The sequence below is a fragment of the Anopheles aquasalis genome, chromosome 2 (assembly GCF_943734665.1).
Source record: "Anopheles aquasalis chromosome 2, idAnoAquaMG_Q_19, whole genome shotgun sequence".
Taxonomy (NCBI): Eukaryota; Metazoa; Arthropoda; class Insecta; order Diptera; family Culicidae; genus Anopheles; species Anopheles aquasalis.
The window spans coordinates 83023147-83048146 of record NC_064877.1 but is presented as its reverse complement, the minus strand read 5'-3'; the positions used below and the strand labels follow the sequence as shown (position 1 = coordinate 83048146).

General features: G+C 47.4%; 1 protein-coding gene across 1 annotated transcript in view; it reads right to left on the bottom strand.

The window, feature by feature from the left end:
- Positions 1–25000, bottom strand: part of LOC126577486 (uncharacterized) — a 99120-nt gene that overhangs the window by 5918 nt on the left and 68202 nt on the right. Inside the window, exons 17-20 of the mRNA XM_050239153.1 lie at positions 24772–24910; positions 19201–19410; positions 8195–8589; positions 388–526 (exon numbers count right to left, since the gene is read on the bottom strand). Of these exons, the coding sequence (XP_050095110.1) occupies positions 388–526; positions 8195–8589; positions 19201–19410; positions 24772–24910 (883 nt within the window). The remainder of the gene's footprint in view (positions 1–387; positions 527–8194; positions 8590–19200; positions 19411–24771; positions 24911–25000) is intronic.

Here is a 25000-nt window from a genome sequence, read left to right as displayed (position 1 = left end):
TCTTAAACTCAAAACGCTAAAAATAATTCTTAAACCCTTTCACAACCTTCACCACTGAGGCTACTGAGAATTTTAACCAAATGTTTGTCGCGATTTGGTTCTACAATCATCGCCACTTTGATACGCCGTTCGCCGCAACCACAAGAAGCTGGTTGTGGCATTCGGTAGTTTGATCAAGGAATCATTGGAATGCTCATGATGCCACCGCAAACGTGCGATGGTTGCTGTACCTAATACCATCAACGACCATATCACCCTAAAGCTGATCTCTCCATCTTTTCCGCATTTCTACGCTTCTGAATTGGCCATACTGGCCCGAGGCCTAAATGTGGCGTCAAGTCAAGTCAAGATGTTGGAGCCCCACAGTTGTATCCCCATCATGCTTACCAGTGCTATGCTGTTGCCACTGAAGAGGTAACCACCGGACGACGACGCCAGACCGTCTGTGTTGACGTACACCAGGTAGAACGTGTGGCAGAGGACGTTCGAAACGAACAGCAGCCCGGTCCGGTACAGCAAACTCATCCTAGTTGGCGAAGAGAAAGCAAAGGCAAAAGACAATCAGCACAACATTTATGTGTTTTTCTTTTCGTGTCTGTGAGTGAAAATGAAGGACAGCATAGAGAGCGTACGAGCAGGAAATCATGATCCGGGCAAGCATAACAATAGCTTCCGGTAAGGTTGAGCGGCGTTCATAATCGTAATCAGTGGAGGAAAAGGAAAGGATAAGGAGGGAAGGTTGGAGCTTTGTACCTTTTTTTTAGGCTTGGCACACCGCCATTCAAAGGAATGAACGTTCGAACGAATGTCGATTTGAATATCTCGAAATGGTACGCCGATTGGGATGGTTCTTCGATCGATCCGACAACATTGAGACGGTTTGAGCCACGGAGAGCAGCAGAAGAGGGTGATATCAGATTGTCACTTGCCCAACCGATAGTGGAACCCACACATGCATACACATTGGATATGATAGTCACCGAGACGATTTCCTGTCACCAAGATTTCACCGCTCATTCACAGCACCTGTGCCCGCGTGTGTCTACTGCGATATGTGTTCGATGGAATGAAAAACAATTTTCCACACAGAACGAAGCAGTTTGGCCCAAAACGAGAGAGAGAGAGAGCGAGGAAAAAAAGTGATCCCCAAACGTTACTCCTTTGACTCGAGTGTCGCCCCCAGGACTACTTGGATGAAATAGTTTGTTTCGAATAGTTCGAGCTCGATGATCCATCCGATGCGGACTAGCGAGGCCGCAACTTTCATCCTGCTTTTCCTGGGGGTTGTCAATCGAGCGATTGCTGACGTCAGTGGAGCACGGACCGTGGAGTGTGTTCGGGGTGGTGGTCGCTCGTTTGAAACCTCGTCCTTTTTGACAAACTTTTCAGCTGATGCGCTGGATGTTGAGCATGAATGGCAAGCCAGTAGCTTCCTTCGTCACACACGGGCGTTTTGCTACAAATTGTCCTATCCCAGGACCCAGGCGTCGCATATTATGGGGCCAGGAGTAGAGAGAGATGAAGGTTGGGTGGTAGCTTAATCAATCCCCACCCTTCAAAACCCCTCGCCCACAGCAGATAATGCGACGACCGGCTTATGATGATGAAGTCATTTTGTCAGCTAGCAAAGTAAAACACCCCGAAAACATCTGCAAACTCGGAGGACCGGGGACCCAGCCTGCCTTCCAGCCTGCCCTCGATGGTTACGACCTTGCCGGGATCATCGTGCTCTCGCCTGCTTGCTCGGTAGGATGGAAACCGGCGGTTCGATTGAATTTTAAGTAGCAAAAAAGTGCTGATGATGAAACGGAAATTTCACACACGACAAGCACACAGAGTGGCGGTGAGATGGACGAAAGGTTGTTTATGCTTGGTGCTGTAGCATGCAAAAAGCGGGTTCCGAAAATGGTTAAAGTTTGCTGCGGACAGCACTTTCGATGGAAATGAGTATGGTTTCTTGGGCTTTCGGGACCAAGTTCTGTGAGACGCCTTTGCAGGCAGGTAGGTTCGATAAAGAAGTGTTCTCGACTCAACGGTACCAGCTGCGGCAGAGGTTTAATTCGTGTTTTTTCCCCCTTTCTTGGTAAAAGAGACACCTCCGTGGAAAGGATTTATGTTTGAGCGAGAATCATGAAACAACATTTCGTTCGAGGTGTGTAGCGCAGTTACTTTGAGTGGATGCGTGGTTTAGAAGACGCAACTGTCGCAACGGGGAGTTTACAAATCTTTTATTAAGCTTAAGCTCAACTTAGTTTGCTTGTGGTGCGGTTACTCTGTAGCGAAGTATCAAGTCAGTTCCTAGATGTGTTGACTTTTGCTGTCCAAAGTTGGCATTTTTAATTGAATTACTTCGATAAATCAACAAAGTAGCGGCCCAGGTTACTCGTGAGGAACACCAAAAACAAGTCAAGTGGGGCGGAAGCCTTCACGGAAGTCTTGTCATTCATCCTCAACCACTGCACCACAAAGAAGATACTTTGCAGTAGTTCAATGCTTCTGTTTAAAAGAAAAAAACACATATATCCGATAGCTTCACTCCAGTGATCCCGCAGTTGTTTGTTCGTCAAGGTTCCAAACCCGGAGGGTTGCAGGAAACTTCTGTCGTAAATCCTCCGGTTGCCGGTTGGCTGCCGGTCGAACTTTCTATCACTCTGTTGCAGTTCCGCGCGGTCCACTGTGTGGTGTCGTTGTACTGACCAACCGTCCGGCAGAATATTGGAAAAGTTGCCCCTTCTAGTGTCGGTGCGCTCCAATCCCAGTAAAGCTTCCAACCTAGCACCCCACCATGGCCATCTCCGTGCCCTTTTGATGCTCCAGACAAGCCAAAGTGCCATCCCAAGACAATCGCGGAAGCGAAGGTCAATTGTTTCGAACCCTCGACCACGCGGTAGCGTGACCAGTGGCGAATAAAGTGTCGAACTGAATGCGAGCCACCAGTGCGGCTCTATATCTTTCTGGATGTAATCGTTCCGAAATGCGAATGGGAACACAGTGTGAGACACAAGCCCCGGCCACCGCTGGTACCAGCTGTGGATGCTGAGAATGCATCATGATTATTATTGTCCTGCTGGGATGATATTTTATCCTTTCCGTATCCGAGAGACCACCACCTATTCCGTGCTCAATTCAATAAACGCGTGAAACACGTGTTCATGCTGTTCCCACAGCTGGGGATTGAATGATCAAGGCAAACCATCGTCCCCGGGAACCGGATGATTTCGTAGTTGTACTACCGAAAAGGGTAGCAAAAACCAAAAATCGGAGACAAGACAAATCGGAGGCTACTTTCACCGTCGCTATCTGGTCGTTCTTATGAACATTCCAACTGGCGTTGGTGTTGGTGTGTGCGTTTCTGGTTTCCTGTTCCTGGCATTTGGATAGATGCAATCCTGGAACAACTTCCTTTTGTGATAATGAAGAGTGGAGAGGATGAGATGGTACTGGAGTGCACATTCCCTGCTCCTTGCATTCGCAAGTTCATTGCTACCATGCCCTAGCGTCAACAAGTTCTGATAGACGTGTAGTCTTGAGCAAACAGCAGACTGTTGTAGAGTTGGTAGACAAAATCTGGTAATCGGTTCACCGTTCGGATCGATGGGTTGGTTTTGTTTTCTTTGCATGCTCTGTTGCCGATCGAATTAAGTAATTGCATTGTAACTGATCAGACAACAGAAGTGGAAGAGACTCAATTAGATGCAGGTCGTTACTTAGTACATTGGCATAAGGTTGGATTGCATGTTCGAGCTCGAACTTTGGGTAGAAGGATCCGTTGAGAGCAATTGCATGGAATTAATCTGTGGAGAGTTTATTTAGGTTATTGAAGAGGAACCTATCCTACTTGTTGCCTTCGGAGAAGACTAAACTCTTTTCTCTAGTCTATAACAACTTCCAATAACAAGTGAACTGTGTACACGATCTCAATTAGCAGATGTTAATTGGCGTTTTGTAATGTCTTAAAGTATTTTCTTTGTGAAATTTGAATCCAATCAAATTTGCTGTAAAAATACGATTAAAAGAACAGATTGAAAAGGGTAGACAACACTTTAATGATGCCTAGCAACCACCGCATCAACTAGATGCTTTACCCTGTCGCTGCTTACTAGGTTTATCATTTCATCCAAACAGACTGAAGCAGTCGTTTACCTGCCAGCCTACATTGATGAACTTTCCTACATTGTCTACAATACCCACTGATTCGACTGATTGCTCATTAGCATCCGTCCGCTAACGCGCCCCCCGGGGGGCGGCACATTGCTACGTAAGCTGCCGGCAATGTTGACACAAATCGCTCCGAAAAAGAGATTGGGAAATCCGTGCCAGCACGGCCGTCGGAGCGTCGTAAATCTCAGTTTATCTGCATGATTGAAAGAAATCGTTTACATCCGGTAGTCGAAGGGAAAGGCAACACGCAGCATACCGTTTCAAGACGAAAGTTAAGCTCGAGTCGAGCCTCTCTATTCCTTCTTTTCACAGACCCACACATGATGATGATGATGATGCTGTCTAGTGGAGGTCCAATCCACCAGACCGGTATAATCCACCAAGGCACGGGATCGTCGGTAGCGTTTAGGTGTATCCAGAGTACTGGCTACCCTTAGGAGTTCCAAAACCTTTGCTGGTACTGCATTCTTGCCGGCCAGGGGCACGATGGCCCCGCTGAGGCATAAGAAAAGGATTTATTCGGTTACGGACTAGGAGGATGCTTGCCGGTCGAGCTGTTGCCTAGATTGTCCTTCTTTCCTTCTTTCATCCACCGACGACGAGAACGACAAGCAGTCTAATGGGGTGGTGACGGTGGGGGTCTAGTCTAGCCAAACCGTGTGTACGTGTGCGTCTGTATGTGCCCCTTGGTCTGGGCGCTTCGGTACTTAGTGTCAAGATCCCCGAGATGGGCTTGTTACTGCGCTTCGAATCGAGAAGTTTTTGCCCGGATATGCTTATAGACGAGAATGCAGCACACGCTCTCTGCCATTCGTTTTGAGCTCTTTTGCTGGTAAAGTGTTCTGTGGTGCTTCGGTGGGAAGAGCGTGTTCCACGGAGAGTACTTCTCAATTGCAGTTCACCTAACGAAGGTAACGAAGCGAACCGAACCGAACCAGGAGCTGGAAAATATAAATAAGAGGCCAAAAGCCGACATACCACCGGTCTACTGGCCAACGATAGCAACAACAATGGCGTGCGCGATGGAGCCACACCGTAAGGAGAACTTCTTTCGTTTTGCACACAAACCGGGCCCTGAAAGAAGCGCAGTGCGAAGCGGTTCTAAGGGAACTTGGAACGCTCTATTCGCCGTTTCTCATCTCTCGCAAACTTGCCCAAACGGAACGAGTCTTCTGAGCACTGTCGAAGAAGCAGCTAACGGGCGGACTTCCCATTGTTGGCGAAACAACGCACGACACAACGAAATGGCAACTGGAGCGGTGATCGTGGCGTTATTCGAGGGCCATTGCCAAACGGGATAAAAAGGAAACGGAGTAAGACTGTGTCTTAACGATGCAATGCAGTCCACGAAAGAGGAGAAGAAAATGCTGAAAAAGAAAGAGCTTTTAGAACCATTTTCTTGGCAAAAAACACCACGAGAGGCTCCTTGCTCCTTGTTCTGATGCAACAAATTAAACTTCGCGTTCAGCATGACTGCATTTGCTCTGCCCAGGGAGCGGCGAGTTATCGATGGTCGGCGCAATGGGTGTTGTCTCTCTGAGCGGAAAACTCCCAATTTTAATGGTCAATTGAGTGGAAAAGTCCGATGCTTGCACACGCATACAAACACAGCCATGCTGTCGCGTGTGCATCAGGAAGTGATGTATTGTGAGTGCATTTTCCAACCGCCAATACCATTGGGGGGGTGGTTTGGTTTGGGGTTTGGGGGCTTTTCCGGTAGTTGTTTTTTGCTGCCTGAGTCCAACGACGGGAAGCCAATGACGCGGAACAGTAAATCGATTGATGTTGTACGAGGAATCAGTGTTTGTGGGGGGAGGGTGCGTGGTCTGGTCTATTAGGTACACAATTTTGCTTAATTTCATTTCGATTTGTTTGCTTTGTGATGTGATGTTATGAAGAGCCACATTGATTTCTGGTTCCATCAAACATTCACGCATAGATAGTTGTGGTTTAATGGTAAGGACCATTATTGCGAACTCCGATCGTCCTTGGCCAATAGGTTAGACTTTTTATTTTGGTTTTTAGACCAATATTCGGTACAGCAAGTGGGGGTTTTCATGAAGCATGAACAGGAAAACATGGAAAATTGATTTGTTGATTGGTCAAATATATACTTTTTTTGGGAAAATTTAACAAATTGTACCACATAAAACGGAACACATTTTTTATGGTGAAATGAAACAGAAATAAACCCAATGAGAGTACAATTTATGTTAAAATTTTATGCCTTCGCTTAGTGATCATTACAGTAGAACATCATCCATCAATGCTACCAAGCTGCTACTTTATCACAAAATAAATTGTGTTTAAAAATTGAAACAAAACCTTTTCCTCCACGCTAGTCAAACCATCTTGCCCGTATAGAAGGCCAACACTGACAACCCTGTCTATATTCAATCACAAACCCTGTTTTCTCTCCCGCTTATGAACACCATTTTGTGAAAGGCATCACAGGCCCTGGCACATCCGCCCATGCTCCAACTGGAGCATCAACTTTTGATGGTTCATAAATAAATAGAAGCACCACGGACGGTGGCGGGCTGGAAGGGCGCTACCTGCCAGCATACCTATCCTGCCAAAGCGAAGTTCATCTTGAGCATAAGCACCCCCCCCCCCCCCCCCTTCTCTGAGTAGAAGCGAAAACAAAGCGTGAGCAAACCGACTGCTAGCGCTGCCATCTGTCGATAGAACCATTGTGAGTGGATCAGTGGGTGGGGTTGAGGAGGGTGCCTCCAAGGGTCTTCGAGGAAAAAGGGTTCGAAATTCGGGGCCACGACAAGCTCAACAAGTCACCGTCGCACCGGGATGGATTGATGGTCCAATGGGGTCCCATTGGGATGAGAGTCCAGGACCTTCCGCCCCGTCGGATGAAGCGGATTGATCGCCCCCCGGGCGGAAGAGGAGGTGGTGGTGGTGGTGGTGCAAGTGTAGGGCACAAGGGACCAATTTTCGGGCCTCTGCTACCGGAGCCCGACCGACGAGATCGTTCGATTTCTCATGTAATCAGATTATTGGCAAAAGGTTTCCCACGGGTTTCCCGGCGAGTCCGGGACGGGTCGTTGGGTTCACTTCAGTCTGTGCCCCTGCCCTCTATTGTGCGCTGCGTGGCGGCGTGTTGTGTAGGCATATGGAAAACAAATTTAATAAATTCTATTGCCGAGTTGACCGTGGCGTCCGATGTCCGGATGGTCCCCGATGGTTGCACGATTAGCCCGAAGGAGCGCTTATTTGTCGCTGTTGGTTGGTTCCCTGCAGTTCAGCAGCTAACAAGGGATGTAGGATCCCAGGATCCTATCTCGGAGGAGCGTGGGATCAAACCGACAGTCGTCCCCTGAATGGTGTACCGAATTTGGTGGCTGTGCGGTCATCTGGGGACCCCGATAGGTCGATTATTATCTGTTTAAAGACGTGAACCGGTCCCCCGGGGGCATCTTGGGAGAATCGTGGTGGCGGTTTTGAGAAGATGGTGCGAGAGGGAGGGAAATGGATACGGATTGACTTTAAGGTTTTTGGGTGAGTCAGTTCGGGGCAACCCAACTGGAACCTTCTTTAGATGTTTAGTTATTAGAATGTTAGGCCGGAAGGATATGCATGATAATTGAAAGATCAAACGATCTTCTTCTTCATGTCATGAGATTGATATGTTATGGGTGATGCATTAGTAGCCCCATTCGCGATGATAAACTGATGATTTATTTAATTTTTCCTTTCCTTTGGGAATTCATTCATTTACGACGGCAGGAACAAGCGTATCATCTGCATCAATCTGTTCAATGACGCACTAGGTTGTTTTTTGATATAAAAATAAGTTTTACTCCAATATTCCGTTCCAGTAGCATCACAAAAGCATCTGAAGCACTTTAAATACTCGATGGTATCTCGACTGAAAGGAGGTATTTTACAAGCAGAACTAGTTGATGCAATCGATGCTCTCTGAGGAGCGAAGCAAATCAAAACGGAAGTTATTCCTTTGGTGGGAGGGAGTTAGGTGAGGTAGTGGGCAATTCCCCCGTCCAATTGGACACTGACTTACCGTCGTAGGATGGAGGCGTTGTGTTTGTCGTGCTTCTTCGCCAGATACACCAGTCGGCGGATGAGCGTGAGGAACAGCAACAGGAACAGGGCGACAAACAGGGCCTCGATGATGACGAATAGGATGAAACCGAAGGAATCGGCCGCATGCCACCAGTGGGCCGGTGACTCGAGCATTACGTTGTAGACGAGCGGTGTCGAGGTGGCGCACAGGATCGGCAGGAACCAACTGAGCCCGATGCTTCCGCTAATGCCGGTGGCCAGGTTGGTCGCAACCAGCAGTTTCCTCCGCGGGCCATGCAGTTCCGTCGTTACGAGCACGGTGATGGCCACCAGGGTGGAGATGCTGAGTAGCAGAAACCCGGACAGTAGTGCCATTACCAGGGCGTACCATTCCTGGAAACGAAAATAGAAAGGACCTCCGTTAGTGAGAGACGGCTTCTTCCTGCAGGGAACAGCAAATCAACAAGCGGTCAAGCAATCAGTTTGGGTTTTGTATCGACATATCTTCCCGATGTTGTGTTTGTTATTTTCTTGTTTTAGCTCAATCTCGATTGGAACGTTTCCAGAGATAGAATATCAGCTGGCACTGGCTTCACTTTGCAGAATGGAAATATGATTGTCGAAGATGTATCATGTCTGGTTCTAGGAATGGTTGCAAGATGTTGCTTGCATTATCTGGTTGGTATATAATGGATGAAGAACCACAAGAAAATTGCTCGGAATCTGTTGATTGATTGACAGTCAAATGTCGCTGTCCGAATCTTGAATTTCCATCTTGATTGATCCAGTTATTCAGCAATCTGCCATTTGAAAGCGCATTTCCAACACCACGACCAGACTGCAACGAGACAAGCAAACACACGACGAAGACCACGGTCCGACAACAACGACGGAAATCTCAAAACCCTCATCTACCCCTTCTTGGCGACCTAAGCGCTACCACAGTTCCGGTTGAGGATGACGCCGTCTGTCATCTACCGGAAAATGGTTTGTCAAATTAGCAGCGCGGTCCGGCGGCTGACACTCAATTAATTGTCGTAATAAATGTACTCGGTCGCCACCTCGCTCAGTTTATCACTTTCCGTGCCATATGCAGACGCCGTGTTGACGATAGCATCATCACCTTCATTAGACTGCTTCATGCTTCTTGTTGACGCAGTGCCAGTGCAGGGTACCATGAGCACACTGCATGGCAAGCTGCGTTGATTTGCGGGCTGACAAATGGAGCCTCGGTCAGAAGATGGTTCCAAGGTGCTGCTGATGGAATGGAAGATGCTTTCCACTCCAAAACTTTCAGACATCTCTCGCTGGTGCGTGGGAACGTGGCGTGGCGTTCACGACGTTGTTTGTGGTACGTCGAACTTTGTTGCCGGTAATTAAAAAAAAAAAGAAAAGAAAAACACTTCAGTTCACATCATTTCAGCTCGATACAATTCGCGTTCGCGATCTGCACTCGTTCCGGAACGAAACGCCGGCTGCCAGCCAAAAACTCAACTCGACCAGAACACAACCGAGTGGAACTTTACCCCGTTGGTTGCCCGTTGGTAGTGACTGCTCCTGCTGTTGGTTAGCTTCATTTGCAGTGCCGAAAGGCATGTAAAAGACTCCGAAGTGGATTGTGTTCAACTTTTGGCGCACCAATTTGCGCTCGCCATTTCCCATTGTGTTGCTGAAGCTTGTGCGCCAGCCTCCGCGGGGAATTGGTTATCAATCAAGTGAAAATGAAATTTATTGGCCCGCTCGTTCTCGCTCTCTCTCTCGCATTGGCCGTCGTCGCACTTGACATGGTTTTCATCGGCCACTGGTGGTCTGTGCTGAACTGTGTGGCTGATTTCGGTTGGAATGTGCAGAGCACTGGAGCAGCCGCTCGCCCCCCGCGGGTGGAACAAATGGTTTCCAGGAAAAGGACGGAAAGTTCGGGCACCGAATGGCTCCGAGGGCCTGCGCTTGTGCCGTGCGATCGGTCCATCGGTGTTGAAATGAAAAATGGGAAAACTTTATTTCGCGACACTACGCAAGCAACGCCCGCCGAGTGGATCGAGTGTGTTTTGGGGTGATGCTTTTTACGGAATGCTTGCTTTCCATTTTTTGATTGCTGCTCTACGCTTTCTGATGCAAATCGAGAGAAATTTTGAAATCGTTGGAGTTGGTGATTGTTGATCGATTGCGTTTCGATCAAATTATCAAGCATTGCGCTGTGATCGTTGCAAGGCCAAGATTATTACTCCATGATCCAATGTGACCCAACATGGATTAGGATAGCAAATGAATGCGCAGTGTGATTGATGCCTGCAGCTGGTCTATTGCATGTATTCGTTCGAGGCAGAGAATGAGAATGGAAGAGAAAAATGTTATCCCATGCGTTAAACGTAAGCGCACCTGGAATTTGTCAGAAATCTGTTCAAGACCAAAGAAACCGCTTGAAGCAGCGTGCCCGGCGTGAGAGAGAAGCGCACAAGTCGACCATTTAATGTAGATGCAAGACGAAAGACGAATTCAACTCTTTTCTGACATTCATAAGCAATGATTGTCAGATGGTGCATTCGTGCCGTTTGCCTCGTCGGAGCTCGTGTTTTTTCTTTATTTTAAAAGTAAAATAAAAAACGAAAACCCGCTCCGTACGGTATGCTGCAGCCAACGGGCGAGAAGGAATGCGATGGGAAGGCATCCTCGAGGGGTTTTTTTTGTTCGTTTTCGAACAATCCCGATGCAAAACGATGCACGGTTGCTAGATGATGATGCTAGTGAAGGTGAAGATAACGGTGGCAACATGTCGCAGTGATTCGTCGGATAAAAACACGTTCCAACGTAGCACACGAAATGCATTTTTAGTTGGGAGCCCGTTTAAGAGAATGACAGCTTTGCCCAGTTTGTCGCCGGGCACGGAACCGATCACGTTCACGGCATCACAGAAGATGCAAAACGAATCACTTGAGGCGCAAGAAGAGTTCATATGAAGAGGAGAAATCATTCAAATAAAGAACTCTCTCACTGTCTCTTTTTGTTGCAGTTTTTGCCGTTTTGTGCTAGCTCGGCAGATTGCTGAGGAGGGGAAAGCATTATAATCTGAAGGAGGATACCTGTTTCTCCTGAGAATGATGAGTTTCATGCAATGCATGGAATGTCATTTTTGGTGATGCGAGCAGCCTTCTGCGACATGAAAACGATGCTGAGAGTCACTGAATTTTGGGACAATTTAGTCAATTATCCATCAAGCACTCTCATCATCATTGCACGATATTGCATCTGCACCGGAAATAGTCTTTTCATTAGGAAGCGTTCTTCAGGTGGAGCGGAGCTCTTTGATACAAGGTTGTAGATGTTGCAGAGCGCTGTTTGTGACAGATTTCTGGATTCGATTTAGTCAAGCGATCCAAGTAGGCATTTATGATGCGTGTTAAAATGGCTTTCTCCATTGACAGTGATTTTTTTTATACAATAATCGCGTTATCCTGTCGCTGTACTTCTTCTAACATCTCATAGATGTTCACTTTTTTTGTTAGTCTTAAGGATTTCATTTAGTATAAGTAAAAACTTAATATTTGCTGAATTTGAACTACACATTTCCATAACTAGCAATATCTCATTTTAATCATGTTCAATAACCAGAATAAAAAAGCATAAAGGCGGGGATACATGAAGCGTAAACTCTCGTATAAACTCAGAGTGTAATGCCAAAAAGATTATACTTATGTCAAAAAGATTATAGGCCCGCGGAGCGTAAATCCGCGCGTAAAAGCAAGCGTAAACACAGCACCAACATGAAGCGTAGCGTTATGATGAATTGAATGTTCTACAATCGCAAATATACAGTAAAAACATCTTTAAATATAAAAAAAGATGTTCAGAAATCAACTTATCTCGTCGATTTATGTTTTTTGTGGTCAGAAACTCAAGTAATTGATGTAATAGCATAGTGTAATTGCAGGTGCACGAATGTAATTGCAGTTGACGTTTCGGTATAAACTTTCATGCGATTATGCCTGCCACACGAAGCGTAAACTTTTTGGCATTACATTCTCAGTTTATACGACAGTTTACGCTTCGTGTATTCCTTAAAATAATAAATTTCCTTAAAAATAATAAATTTCCTTTCGTAACATGATGGATCATGTTTTACACTCAGAGGCACCTGTGCTGTTCGATTCAACATTTGAATATGTCTGACAACCTCCGAACTCTTCCCCAGCCCTTGCGTATGCATAAAAAATGGCAACACACTGCACAACACAGTGTTCATAAATAACTAACTCGTGAAGAAGCATTTGCATGGAATTTGTTGTTCACTTTGGAGGAAGTCTGTAAACCTCACCACCGCTTCATCACCTCCTCACTTACGGCCTGGCAAATGCTATGCCATAAATTCACAGCCCGAAGGTCAGAAAGTCAGGATGTTACATTTTAATCATCTCGATCTCGGCCACATGTCGCCTGACTAAACATGTCACCAGGCGTCTGTATTGATACATGCGAGCTGGCAAGCACCGGAAGCTGTTGCTTTTGTGAGCAGCCCCTCCCTATTCCCGTCACCGCCCCCTCCCCCCCCCCCCTCCCCAGACCGCTGGCTAGTGTAATTGACTTCCGATCGTATTTATTCCAACCACGCACAGCCATTCGCCGCCAGCGTTGTATTGAGTGGTGGGGTGGTTGCGTCAAAGATATCTGATCTATCGGGGCGTCCCGACAACATTGGTTTATTTATCCTCCCGAAGATGAGCCATTGGGTTGCGGTTTATGCCCGACGGATCGAACGGACGGAGTGGATGCTTTGCTTCCCATTTAGGTAGCAGCATAATGAGGTTAATTATCCGTAAGCGAGCGCGATAGCCTATGGGCCGTCGTGGACTACGATAAGCTGCTTCGAGCGCTGAGCCGTGGGGCTGAGAGCTGAGTGGTAGAACCTGACAACTCCTTCATCATCCAAGCAGCAGGAAGCACCTACGCCATTAGCGGAATGAAATGATAGTAAATTCATTCATGAGAGCAACCGCATGGGCAAGGGTGCTCCATCAGGAACGATCCATGACGTTATCTGTAGGCTGTGGGACAACCATTGCAACGTGATAGGTTCGCGCTTGACGTTCGGTTCGAGCGTCTCAATCAGGATTAGCTCTGCGATGGACGTGTTGAATGGGGTGGCTGCGTGACTGGGGCGATCTAATCGCTGCTAATTTCCCCTATCTCTTACACAGCCGCGCCTTCCCAGAAGCAGAAATCGTAATTGATTACTTTTTGATGGAAAATGAATTGGTCACAGCGACCAGCGAGCGAGTTGATTCGCTTGATTAATGAAAGCTAATGCCGATGCACGTTTCGTATCAAGAGAGTGGAACTAGTGATTAAGCAAATATTATGCTAAGTTATTAACTACTTTCGCGTCTATTGTACATCTTTATGGATCACATTTTGAACCAAGTTATGTATTATAACTTGTACTCAATGTAGTTTATACAGTGGATGTACATTAATTCCCTTTAATTATAAATTCGTATCTCTCGTTCTCGTATGCTTTGCTATGTTTAAACGCTGCACTTGAATTGTGCTGTGGTGTGGCCAGTGTACAACCAATGCCGTTTAAAAAGTCAAAGTGAAGAGAAAAACGAAACCCCAAAAAGGGACGTTGCGGGTGGTTTAATTTATTTCACTCCAATATTCATCTGCTACCACACCTGAGAGCAACAGTGTGAACCGCTTGATCGCTGGAGGTGCAACATGGCTTAAACGAGAACGCTTGTGGCCACTCTTTGCGCCCGGCTGTGTGCTTGCGTGTGTGCCAAAAGTGGAATAAATTATCTCGTGCAATATTTATTTACAAACGCGTGACCACCAACAGCGTGAACTTTCGCTACCACTCTAGGCGTCACGTTTTTTGGGTCGGTAAACGATGCACCGAAAATGAAAAATGCACTGGCATAGCATGCACAAGGGGCCGCTACATAAAAGGTACGCGCTTTCCATTGGCATTGAATCGCTGCCGTCGTGGGCCCTTTCTCTCTCTCTGCCTCGCTGAAGGTGAAAACGGTGGCCCAGCTTTGTTGTCCAAAATGTGCTGATTTTGCAAATGATCCGTCCATCCGTCTGGCTGGCGGAAGAACCAGGCATTATATTGGACGCTTGAGCAATCGACAATGGTGCCCATGTTTTCCAAAGGTTCTCCCACAGACGTGCTGTGTTTGGTTTTGATTGATTTTGATGTTGCAGGAAAAATGGAACATGTTCATAGAATTCAGTACGTAACCTATTGCAATCAACATTGAACCATAACAAGCAATCTGTAAATTATGGAGCAGCAGTTCATAAATTGGTTCGATGAGTTCAATCAAATATTGAGTGCAGGACTGACTTGAATTCATAATTTTACTGTTTGATTGGTGTGTTAGTGCCTAACCTGCGCATGAAATGGTATTGCATTACAAAGTAAGCGTATCACACACCAGTCTCACCCAATCAGCAAGTACGGCTCCGTCTATTCACTGATTCCCAGTTGACCTACTCCAATGCAAATCGACCCTCACGCACTGGCGAGATTCTATAGGCTGGTAAAAGAGGGTAACAAAATGAACATCACACATCAGTGGCCACTGCGCATCGGAATGGTGCGAATAATGCTTTTCGCATGAGAGCTCGTTCACAAATAGAAGCAGCTTATCAAAGGCAGCTGCAGAAAAACGTGTTGGTACGCTGGTTCTGCTTTTTTGTTCGGTCCGACGAAGAGATCAGACACCCGGATTAACGCTTCATCTGTTTCGTGTGATGATTCAATTGAACGTTTCCATATCCCGTTCCCGTATTTAGTTGCCTTTAAAGGGTCGAGAGTGTGTTTTGTGGGGTGTCATTGAAAACAATCATAATTGAAACCATCAGCATAATGATGCTGGTGATAATACTGCAACTTTGCAAAAAAAAAGGGACGAAGGACGCACCACTAGTGCAAAAGTGCAACCATTGGCAACAAGTTGGTGCTAAAGTGCAGCTCATGCTCAGGGAGGGTGGACTACATTCTAGTGCCAGGAGGCGGCTGCTTAAGCCGTAGCGAGCGGAGCGAACGTGACCGGAACTGCATGAATTGCAATTTATGGCAAATTCAACAGTCGTCGGTGCGGTGAATAAAGTTTCCTGGAATTTAACACATCCGCTCGTGGGATCACAAAGTACAATGAGTTAGCATTCGAGCGCAGTTCGCGACAGGCGCAATGCAATGTCCCGGGGAGGGACTGGACAAATTTCAGAAAGCGGCAAATAATGATCCTTCCGATTGTGGCAAATGTCACGAAATCCCATTCGCGCTTCGCCGGTGCCTGGGACGAGCAGAGTCACGCTGTTCTGACTGTCGTTCACGCTGGCGCACAGTACCAGACCAACCAGGGATGCGCCAGAACGGGCCAGGGTAGAAATTATGGATGTTAAACACCGTCATTCGTCTCCGGATGGATGACTTTCCGACTCGAAATGGGCGTGAAAATGGAAAATTTTCATTATCCCCTAGTGGCGTCGCGTTGAGTGGCGGCGACGCGAATGGCGATGGGCTGGCTCCATTATCTTCCACCGGTCATACGGTGCACGATGCCGGTTGCCGGTTGCCGGGCTCGCTGATCGTCGGTGAGTGCGCACTTCCGAGAATATGGCGCGCGAGAGGGGGTGGATAGTTTCGTATTAATTATCAGAAGTGATACTCACGTTTGTGTTCCCGAGAGAGAGTGCTACGAAAGTGCATCTGCTACGCGCACTTGAGGTTAGATTATGTAGGATTCAAGCATTCACTTCCCGCTGATGGGCATTTGAGATTGCATATCGTTGGATACACTTGCAGTTTGCTGTTGCCCTTATAAGAGCAATTGATTGAATCGTTCAGTAATCAAATCTAATTTCCAATCACGCATTTCTCACGATCAAGGATGCTTGTTTACTCAGCATTTGGAAAAACAACTCAAATGTTTTTCATTTACTGTATTTAATAGATATTTTTTCTCATCACACTTCGTTAGTCAAATAGTTTCTGCACCGTAAAAATACAACAAGCGCTTGAAACTTGAACAGCGATCGAAAGGTCAGTGAAAGACCAGCCAATTGTCACCTTAGCTCCCAAGCTCGTCATCAAATCAAGTTCCGGTTTCTTCGAGTGGAACGCATTTTCGGTTTTATAGACATTCACTCTTCGCTCTTCCAGCTGCGGTCCAGGTCCAGCAGCTCCCAACGAAAGTCAAAAAAAGATCACCATCGGGGTCATTCACATTAAAGTGTTTCCGCACGATTAGATGCTACGGCTGGTGGTGGCTAAAGGGCAATCACGGGGTCACCCTGCTCGACTTCAGGCCGGAGTCGGAGCGTGATGAAGGGCCGGGCCACTGAAGTCAATTTTTAAAGTGAAAACTTAGCTCTCGAGTCTCCTAATTGAATTACGGGACGGATCGGGTGGCGGCCCCGGTGGTGGCGAAAGTAGAAAACTTTCACTTCCACAACCTGCTGCAGATCCAGTTTAAAGCGCAGATGCGATGGTAGGCATGATGGGCCGCTGCTGTGGTCTCGGTAAATTAATCGCGGTAAAGGATGGTTTCGGTCGGTGGTGAAGTGGCCAATGTGACATTGCAGAGCGCTGGCCGATTGGTGATCTCGGGGGTCATCCAGTATGAGGTTTTGAAAAGCCACAGTTAAGCATCGCGTTATGTTGGTTGGCAAAGCATTGTAGAGTATTGGTCTGGCAATTGGCAAACCAAATTTATTTATATGTTTCAGTAGCGTTCGAAAAATTGAATGAAGAAACATTTTTCCAACGTAATTTAAATTTCTATCACAAACCCCTGAAAGTATGCAATTTTACCGGTTACCTGGCGCCTCCATCATCTGGTTTCGGCAACGGAGCTACATCTTTTCGTACTTCCGGCGCGGCGACCAATTTTAGAATGGCACTGGCACCAATTGGTCTTTGGAAAGAAAAATGAAATTTAATAATGGCCTGATTGATACTTTAAACAACGGCCCGCAGCTAATATGAGTTTGAGACTTCTGCTCTCAATCAAACATAAGGAATAGAGGCCAAACAATCGCAACTCACGAGGCCATACTTGTCCCGCTAACATTGGCAGCACTTCAACAAAACATAATTGAGACGCCTTGGAGGACTCCCATCCTTGCATTGCTCATTGAAAGGTAAAACAATGGTCATCTAAACGGCGTGGTATTCGAGGCGATAGAGTTGTTTGTTCCACAACGCTACTTCAAGTGTGCTGCTCCCTCTGGGCGCCACTGTTGCAACGGCGAATGGAAAACCAACCACTTGAAGAACGGTGAAGCAGCATCTTGAAACGATACTTTAAACCTGAAGAGGTGACGAATCCACACATTCTCTCGTTCGCACCTTCTCCACAGCATGCATAGCACTAGCATAAGTTGCTCTCACGACCGTTGTTGCTGTTCCGCTTTTTCCCCTTATTGTTTTGCTCACCCGGAGGAGTGCACGCAGTGAGTGGCTAGTAGTGTTTTGCACTGAAGTAGTTGTTCCGCTTAATTGATAGCAATTTCCAGAACCACTACAGTGAAGCTCGGTGGTCTACCGCGTACCAGGTACCAAGTATCAAGCACTCGAGACAAGTTGAGGCATTTATGAAATCGGAACAAGGAATAGATTGTTTTTTCCCACTTGAAATACGAGAAGCGGTTTTTGTTGGAACCACCTTGTGCCACCTTAAAGATGGTTGATGATCATAAGGAGTAACCATAACTCGCCGCCGCTTTGCTGGTACGCCACGCAGCTAACGAACCACCAGCAGCGTCGACAGTAAGTGAAAACAGCTGTCTTACTAATTCCGCTCAAAGGATATGCAGCTAGGGAACGCGGGGTTAGGTACGCGGATGGGCAGTCGCTGCGACACGTGAGAAATGGTCGGCGTTCCGTGCTGGCTCGTATGCTGCTCCCAATGACGACGACGACGTGGGTTGCATTTTATGTTGCGCCGTCGTCACTGCGGTGCAATAACCCGTTTTCCCGCTCACAAAGTTTCTCGTTATTTATAAGCATTTTATTAAACACCAGACCCCAGAACCGGTCCGCTGGGAGCGATGAATGCGAGTTAGGGCTCTGGAACGCCCGAACGAGCTCTTTTGGTTTGCTAGCTCTCTTGGCTAGCTGGCTGGCTAGCTGGTGCGCCAAGGATAAACGGTTGACTTTAGCTCCATGAGACGTCCATGTGTTGCCAGGGATTGTGGATGCAGTACAGAGAGCAGCGAGTGCGGTGATGCAGTCGAGAATAAATTGTACCATCAGCACGGTTGCGTCGTCGCCTGAGCTTAAGCAGCTTTGCAGCAAGTGTCCATCGCTAGGGCTAGGACAATGGAACGGTTGGCAGAGTTCAGTGGGGATCAGCGGTACTCATAAGCACATCAGCTTGCGACTGTGGAATTCATCGCCGTGGAGCGCATGGGTGGATAAGTGGCCAATTCGTTGATAGCGTCAGCGTGCACACCACGACCAATGGCGTCCGGAAACTGTCAATTTGATTACATGGCGCCTTGGTTGTTTTCAGGAAAGTTGGAATGAATTTTATATCGAACTAATTTTAAACCAGTCCATGGTAACAATATCAATCTTTTTTTCTACATTTTCCAATCATTCAATAAGAGTATTTCTATGAAACTTCGTTACGATATTGCTTCATTTTCATGCTGCTTCCATTCTGCAGGAACACATTGCGGACCTTCGTTTGTTCAGTGGTATGGCTTTGTAGTGGTTGTGGTGTTTTGTTTGTACCACAATTTCCTCCTGGTCCAAGAACTGGTGAGAAACGGGCCAACTGTGAAGCCGGCAGTGCCAGCACACCTTCGGGAACAGCACCTTTTTCGACTGGTGCCAATGGCAGCTGCAAATTTACAATTTAATTGCTTGCAGCACCCAACGGATCCATCCTCACGGTTCGCAATAACCCAATATCCCGTGACCCCGAGCTGCTGGTGTTGGCTAGTGTGTGGCGTGTTTAGAACGTGGAGTGTGTGTTTGGTGGACGGACTTACCGGTGGGAATAGCTGCAGCAGGCCGAGCACGAGAATTGCCATCGCCAGCGAGGTGGCGGCACAGAATTGCATTTTCAGGAAGGTCACACAGCACCGCCGCTGGTACAGAACCGGTAGCATGATGGCGAACGCGACGCACGACTGCAGGAAGCAGCAGCCGCAGCTGACGACGACGAGTATTGGGCGTGTGGCCGTCTTCGGTATCGAGGGCTGCGAATGAAATGAAGGAAAATAGAATCCGGTTATGAGCACAAGGACGATCGAGCGGTGTACAAGCTACAATCTCTTATCATGTTGCTTTCCCATGAGTAGCTGCAATAGAACCGTGTACATGTTTATGTCCTGGGAATGGTGATGAGAATTCTCATGTAAGCGATTTTATTTCCCTATTTTTCCCCCTGGGAAAGCATTCGAATATCTGTTAATGTGTTTTTTAACAATTCCAGAGGCCAATTCGAACACCGGAAAATAGAAATTCCGACCCTCGTCAGCACTTGATGCTTGCGCTGAACCATTATGTATTTCTATTGAGAAGTCAAGTGGCAGAGCAAGATCATTAAACTTCCATTAAACCTGCCTGGCGGGGTCGTATTTATGTTGCTGTAAAATGAATGTCCACAACTCAGGCGCCACCGCCTACTCCTCCTCTTCTTAAGTGATCATTTAGAAACAATTAAAAACGAACTAATCGCTTCGCCAAGTCAAATCACCAGCCAGCCAGTCAGCACCACCGACCGTCGTAAAGAGTAAGGGTTTGATCGAGTGTTATTAATGTGGAATGTTGGTTAGCTCCGGGTTCGGGTGTTGTTGCTGCTGCTCGGTTGTCGAAGGATTTTGATAATGCGCCAACGAGCATAAACGATGGGCGAGGCGGCTGTGATGTGGTGTAGTGTTTGTGGTAAGGGAATACACTTCTCACCTCAAACTGCGTGCCTTCTTGCGTAGAGAGGAATTAATTTGGAACTTTTTCGGTAATTAATAGGGAGCTTAGGTGAAAGGTACGTGGCAGTAAAGCGAGCTAACATTGACTACCTGCTGCCATCGAGGAGAGGAAGCTAATCCTTTTGCTACCTGAGCCATCCATAACTTGGGAATGGGATAAGCTTGTTGCGGAAGGGGTTCCCTCGTGTCGAACCGTTTGTCACTTGGGAAAACTCATGAAAATCATCACCGAAGGGAGTTGCCGGGAGCGCAGGGCAACGCAAATTAACGTACGTTTGTAATTTCATCAAATGGTTTATTGTCAGCGTGCCAACCGACAGACTGGCCAGATACGGAGTGGCCACAGCACATTCGGCATGGATCAGTGCGTCCGAATCGAACGTTAAGAGAGAGAGAGAGAGAGAGAGAGGCGCACACAAATCGAATCGAGCATGCCATGCGGGTGCGGTGGTGACCGTAGATCCGACGCGATGGATCCACCAAAAGCCATAACCTTATCATTTTATTTCACATAAAAACCAACATAAAATGAAAATAAACACCAATTCCCGCACTTACCGCACGGAGCGCGTTGAGCGCTTTAGCACAAGCGAAAAAAAAGAAAAGGAAAACCCCAGAGTCGGCGGCTTTATCGTCGGATTCCGTCGCCGGTGCCGGATTGGCAGGTTCGGCGGGACAGTGACAATCGGTCGGTCGGTACCACTCGTCGAACAAATCTTCGACTTTCAATAAGAAAGCAGTGGAATCGAAAATTTTATGGCTCGCAACATAAATTCTTTTCCTCATTCGTTGCGCTCCGAGACTTCCCCGTGCTTCTCGTTGTAGTCGCCGTCATAAAGCAAAACAAAAAAAAAAAGGAGAAGAAAAGAGCGAGCGGAATTCAAAAATCTCATTCAACATTCCGCACAGTCTCACAGCTCGGTACGACCGGGCGCGTCTCGAGTGGACCATCACCGTTTGGCAGTTGGCAGTTTGGCGAGCCAGACGGTTCGAGCATTAAACAAACTTTGTAACAACCGCGATGTCGCGACTGCCAACGATGGTGACGTGACGGAAATGCGGCAAAAGCCTGGACCGACGTTTAGTGTGAATGTGTGCCGGCAATCGAAGCTCGACCGGAGCAAGAGCTGGCGCGGAGCGGTCGCGGATCGAACAAGCTGCCAGAATGGCCACACTGCGGGCTTGATGTGACAGATCAGTATGATGATGGGAAGCTCGGCAACGTCGTCGCCAAACGAGAACACTAATAAATTTATGATGCCACGCGCAGTACACACGTTGGAATGTTTTTCGAACATTCCCTGCACTCCCAGGCTGGCCGTTAGTGTTAGTGTTGTACCGGCAGCATTTTAGAAAACCGGTTCTGAACCGGTGCGGTATGGTAAAGTTGCTCTTAATTAGAAGCCACGAGAGTCGCTCATTTTTCAAGTTTTACCTTTCAGGCTACACCCGCTACAGGTTGAGGGCGATAAAATGAAGTGAAAGTTCAATTAGTGGCGCACGAGAGTGCGAGAGAGCGAGAGCGAAGAGTCACGGTTCAGAAAGATCGTTAATCTCGCAAAGGGACTGCGGGAAACGTGTTGATTTCCCAATTTTTAAGCTTTTAACTGTTCCCCCCGTCCGGTTCCAACTTTGTCGTTAAAAAAAAGTGTCTCACGAGCGATGGACTCCGCACTAATTGCAGTTTGCGTAAAGTTTGGCCCAGAAAACTCGCAGACTTTGAAGCAGATTTGGCCACGGCAGGGACGCGCATTTTTACGCTCTCTGTATGCGTCTGAGTGCACCTGGTGTGGTGTGGGTTGGTCACATTGGGGATTTGAGTTTTGCCGTTTGCCGGAAAATGGAAGAGCAACGGATGAATAACGAACCGCAAACGACAAGCAGCCGCAAGTTAGCTCGAATCCTCATAAATCCCTGACTTTGGAAGTTAAAACAAAAAAAAGTTTTGGAGGAGATAAATTGAAAACGTTACTTGCTTATCAATAATGGTCTTGGGTGTCAGACTCGTTTCGGTGGAGAATGCCGTTTGTTTGCTGTTTGGTGACGGTTCTACCCAAGAGAGTTGTTTTTCACGTCTTGCTGGCTAGTCATTCGGAAAGTTTTCGTAATTTACACTCTTCTGTTGGCCGCTACAAGTAATAGGAACTCATCAATCATACATTTGCTATTTTTGCTTAGGTAAATGGACTATGAATTTAAATTTATGTTAAGGTCAACATGGCATTTAAATTGAAATGTAACAGCATTATCTACAATCCAATCAATCGTCATTTTATTTAAAAAAAACATTTCCTTTCCTTCAAATGTCTTGAGGTTGAACTAATAAACGATAAGATGAAACTAAATGAATCCTTAATTGATAATCGAAACAGCTAACTGCGCTTATCAACAGAACATTTGAATACCATTAGCGATTTGATCTGCCAAACGAACGGTTCACAATCGGTGAGAAATCTAGCCACTTCCAACACTTCCCGTCTGGTCCTAGCGTATGTTAGGCAGCTGTTTGAATAGCAACACAATGATTTCCCTAGAACGATGATTTAGAATCCTCCATCCAACCCAAAAGCCACCGCTCTGGCGTCTCCACTACACTCCTAAACTTGAGCTGTATTCGAAACAAGCGGAAGCGAGCGAGCGGACTTAGCGTTCCCGATGCCACGGAAGCGTAGCGGCATCACAAGTGACAATGCTACGCAGCATGGAGCTATTCGGTGGTGGCGCTGAAGAATGAATATCCGCAAACAAATCCGCAGTCGTTGAAGCCAATGAAGCAGACAGAAGCCGACTGCGAGCGACAGAGAGGGCGGTGGTAGGGGAGCATATTTTGTCGAGCATAATGAACCTTAGGCCATTTGAATCCATTTCGATGCTCCGTGCGGCGTAAATCTTGGCACGGCACGGGCCTCCCATGCGCGGTGCTGCGAAAGATGTTCGACCGGAAGTCGGAGTAAGATGCTGCAAGTGCCGCCTGTTCCGGTTTCCGGTGTCTGTAGCACGACTGTTTCCGCCTCGATGCGAGCAGCACAAGTGGAACCAGTGGAGAAGGGAAGCTTTTGCTTTCGATTTTTATACCTACCAACTAGAGCCGCATTGTGCCACCATTTTCCCTCCCGTCTTCCTTCCTCCCTTGATGCTGACGAGGCGTGCCTAGGCTTTCGGTTCGATGGTTCCTTTCCCAGCGCACACCAACAAGACACGCACACCGGAATGTATTGTAATGGTGCCTTAAGTATCATTAAACTGAATTAAATGAGAATTTATTGTTTTCCAGTGAAATATTTCCATTAACTTCGGTGGCCAGTACGCGGGGGGCTCTTAGGGGTTAGTAGAATGTGTCTTTCGAAGGTGCGCTGGGGAGCACCTGCACCCGGGTAGCACCCAGTGTACCTTCACACATACAGCACAGCTGCAGATTTACGCTAGGAATGTGAATTGTGGTCCTAGCAATGGCTGGAACGGATCAAAGCGGCCCACGAACGGGGAGGGCAGATACTGGAGCTGAAATGTTGAATTTAATCAGCTTGGCAGGTTTTTCCACTCCAGAGGATTAAGCCCAATGTGTTGCAGGGGCGCAGGAAACGAAGGGAAAGGATGGGTCGTGTTGGCGGCTGGACTCCGGGAAAGTTCACCAAGTGGTTGTTCTGCTGCCGCTGAAACCACACCACCACCAGTCGGGTTTGTGGGATTTCGGGAACCACCGTAAGAACTCGCTTCCCGTGCGTTCGCTGTTCAGCTGTTGGAGGAATTTTCCATTTTTCATTCCTAATGCGTGGTTGGGGCTAACGCGGTTTAGTGCGCGTCGGTCCGACAGCTCTCTTGCTGTGGAATGTTTAATGGTTTTTGATTTGTTGCTACGACGACACCACAGCTACCATTACAGCCCACAGGGCACCGTGTCGTTCGTGCTCTTCCTCGCATCTGGTTTAAATCCACCCGAAACGTTCCATCGAGGATGTTTTCCGCCGAAAACTGAACCGCAAACTATCTGATTAAGCTCTAGAGCTTATTCTATTGTGCTGATTGAATGGTGGAATGGTAGCACTATTGCCAAATTCAACAAATAGTGAACGCTTTTCCAAGGAAAGCTAATGAAGTGAAGGGAACATACGGGCGATTCTCGTGATCTGTGCACTCGAGAAATTGAGCCAACCGCTGGTGAAAAGTGGCCCAGAAGGGTTTTCTTCCGAACCAGAAAGGTCCCTAAAACACTCGAAACCGCTGGAAGGGTGCAGAAGGAGTTGCCGTAGAAGCATTGTTTGAAATGATATACGATGCTCTCGAGGGGGTGCAACCGTCTTGTGAATTTCTCGAGACGCCAGGGCCATTGGGCTTTGGTTTCTTAGTTTGGCTTCCGATCGATCAGGTCAGCAAAAACCCTCGAGAGGCCCTCCGTTGAGCAATCACAGGCTGAGACGCTTCCAAAAATGACCAGAAACCGGCCAGACTGGCCCCCGTGCATTTGGGAGCGAGCGTGACCGGCTGGACACACGATTTGAGACGGTTTCACTTTTGACCTCAACCATCGACAACACGGTTCGGTTTCTAGCTCCTGAAAAAGGCTGATCCAGTGCTGATGGGGTTAGAAAAGGGATGACAGCGGCGGCGGCAGGACGGGAGTGTACTTACGTTGTAGTTCTTCTTCGCCAGCAGTACCACGAACGTGCCCGATAATGGGCAGATGCAGCGTGTGATGTTCTCCAGTAGGTTCTCGGTGATGCAGAGGTCGGTGCGCCACGTTGGCTCGAACGTTGCCTTGGCATCGTAGCTGGAATGGGAAACAGAGAGTTGCCAAAATTAATGGTGTGCTTTCGTGTGCCGGCGGTGGTAAGGACACAAGCGCACAAGACGTTTCACA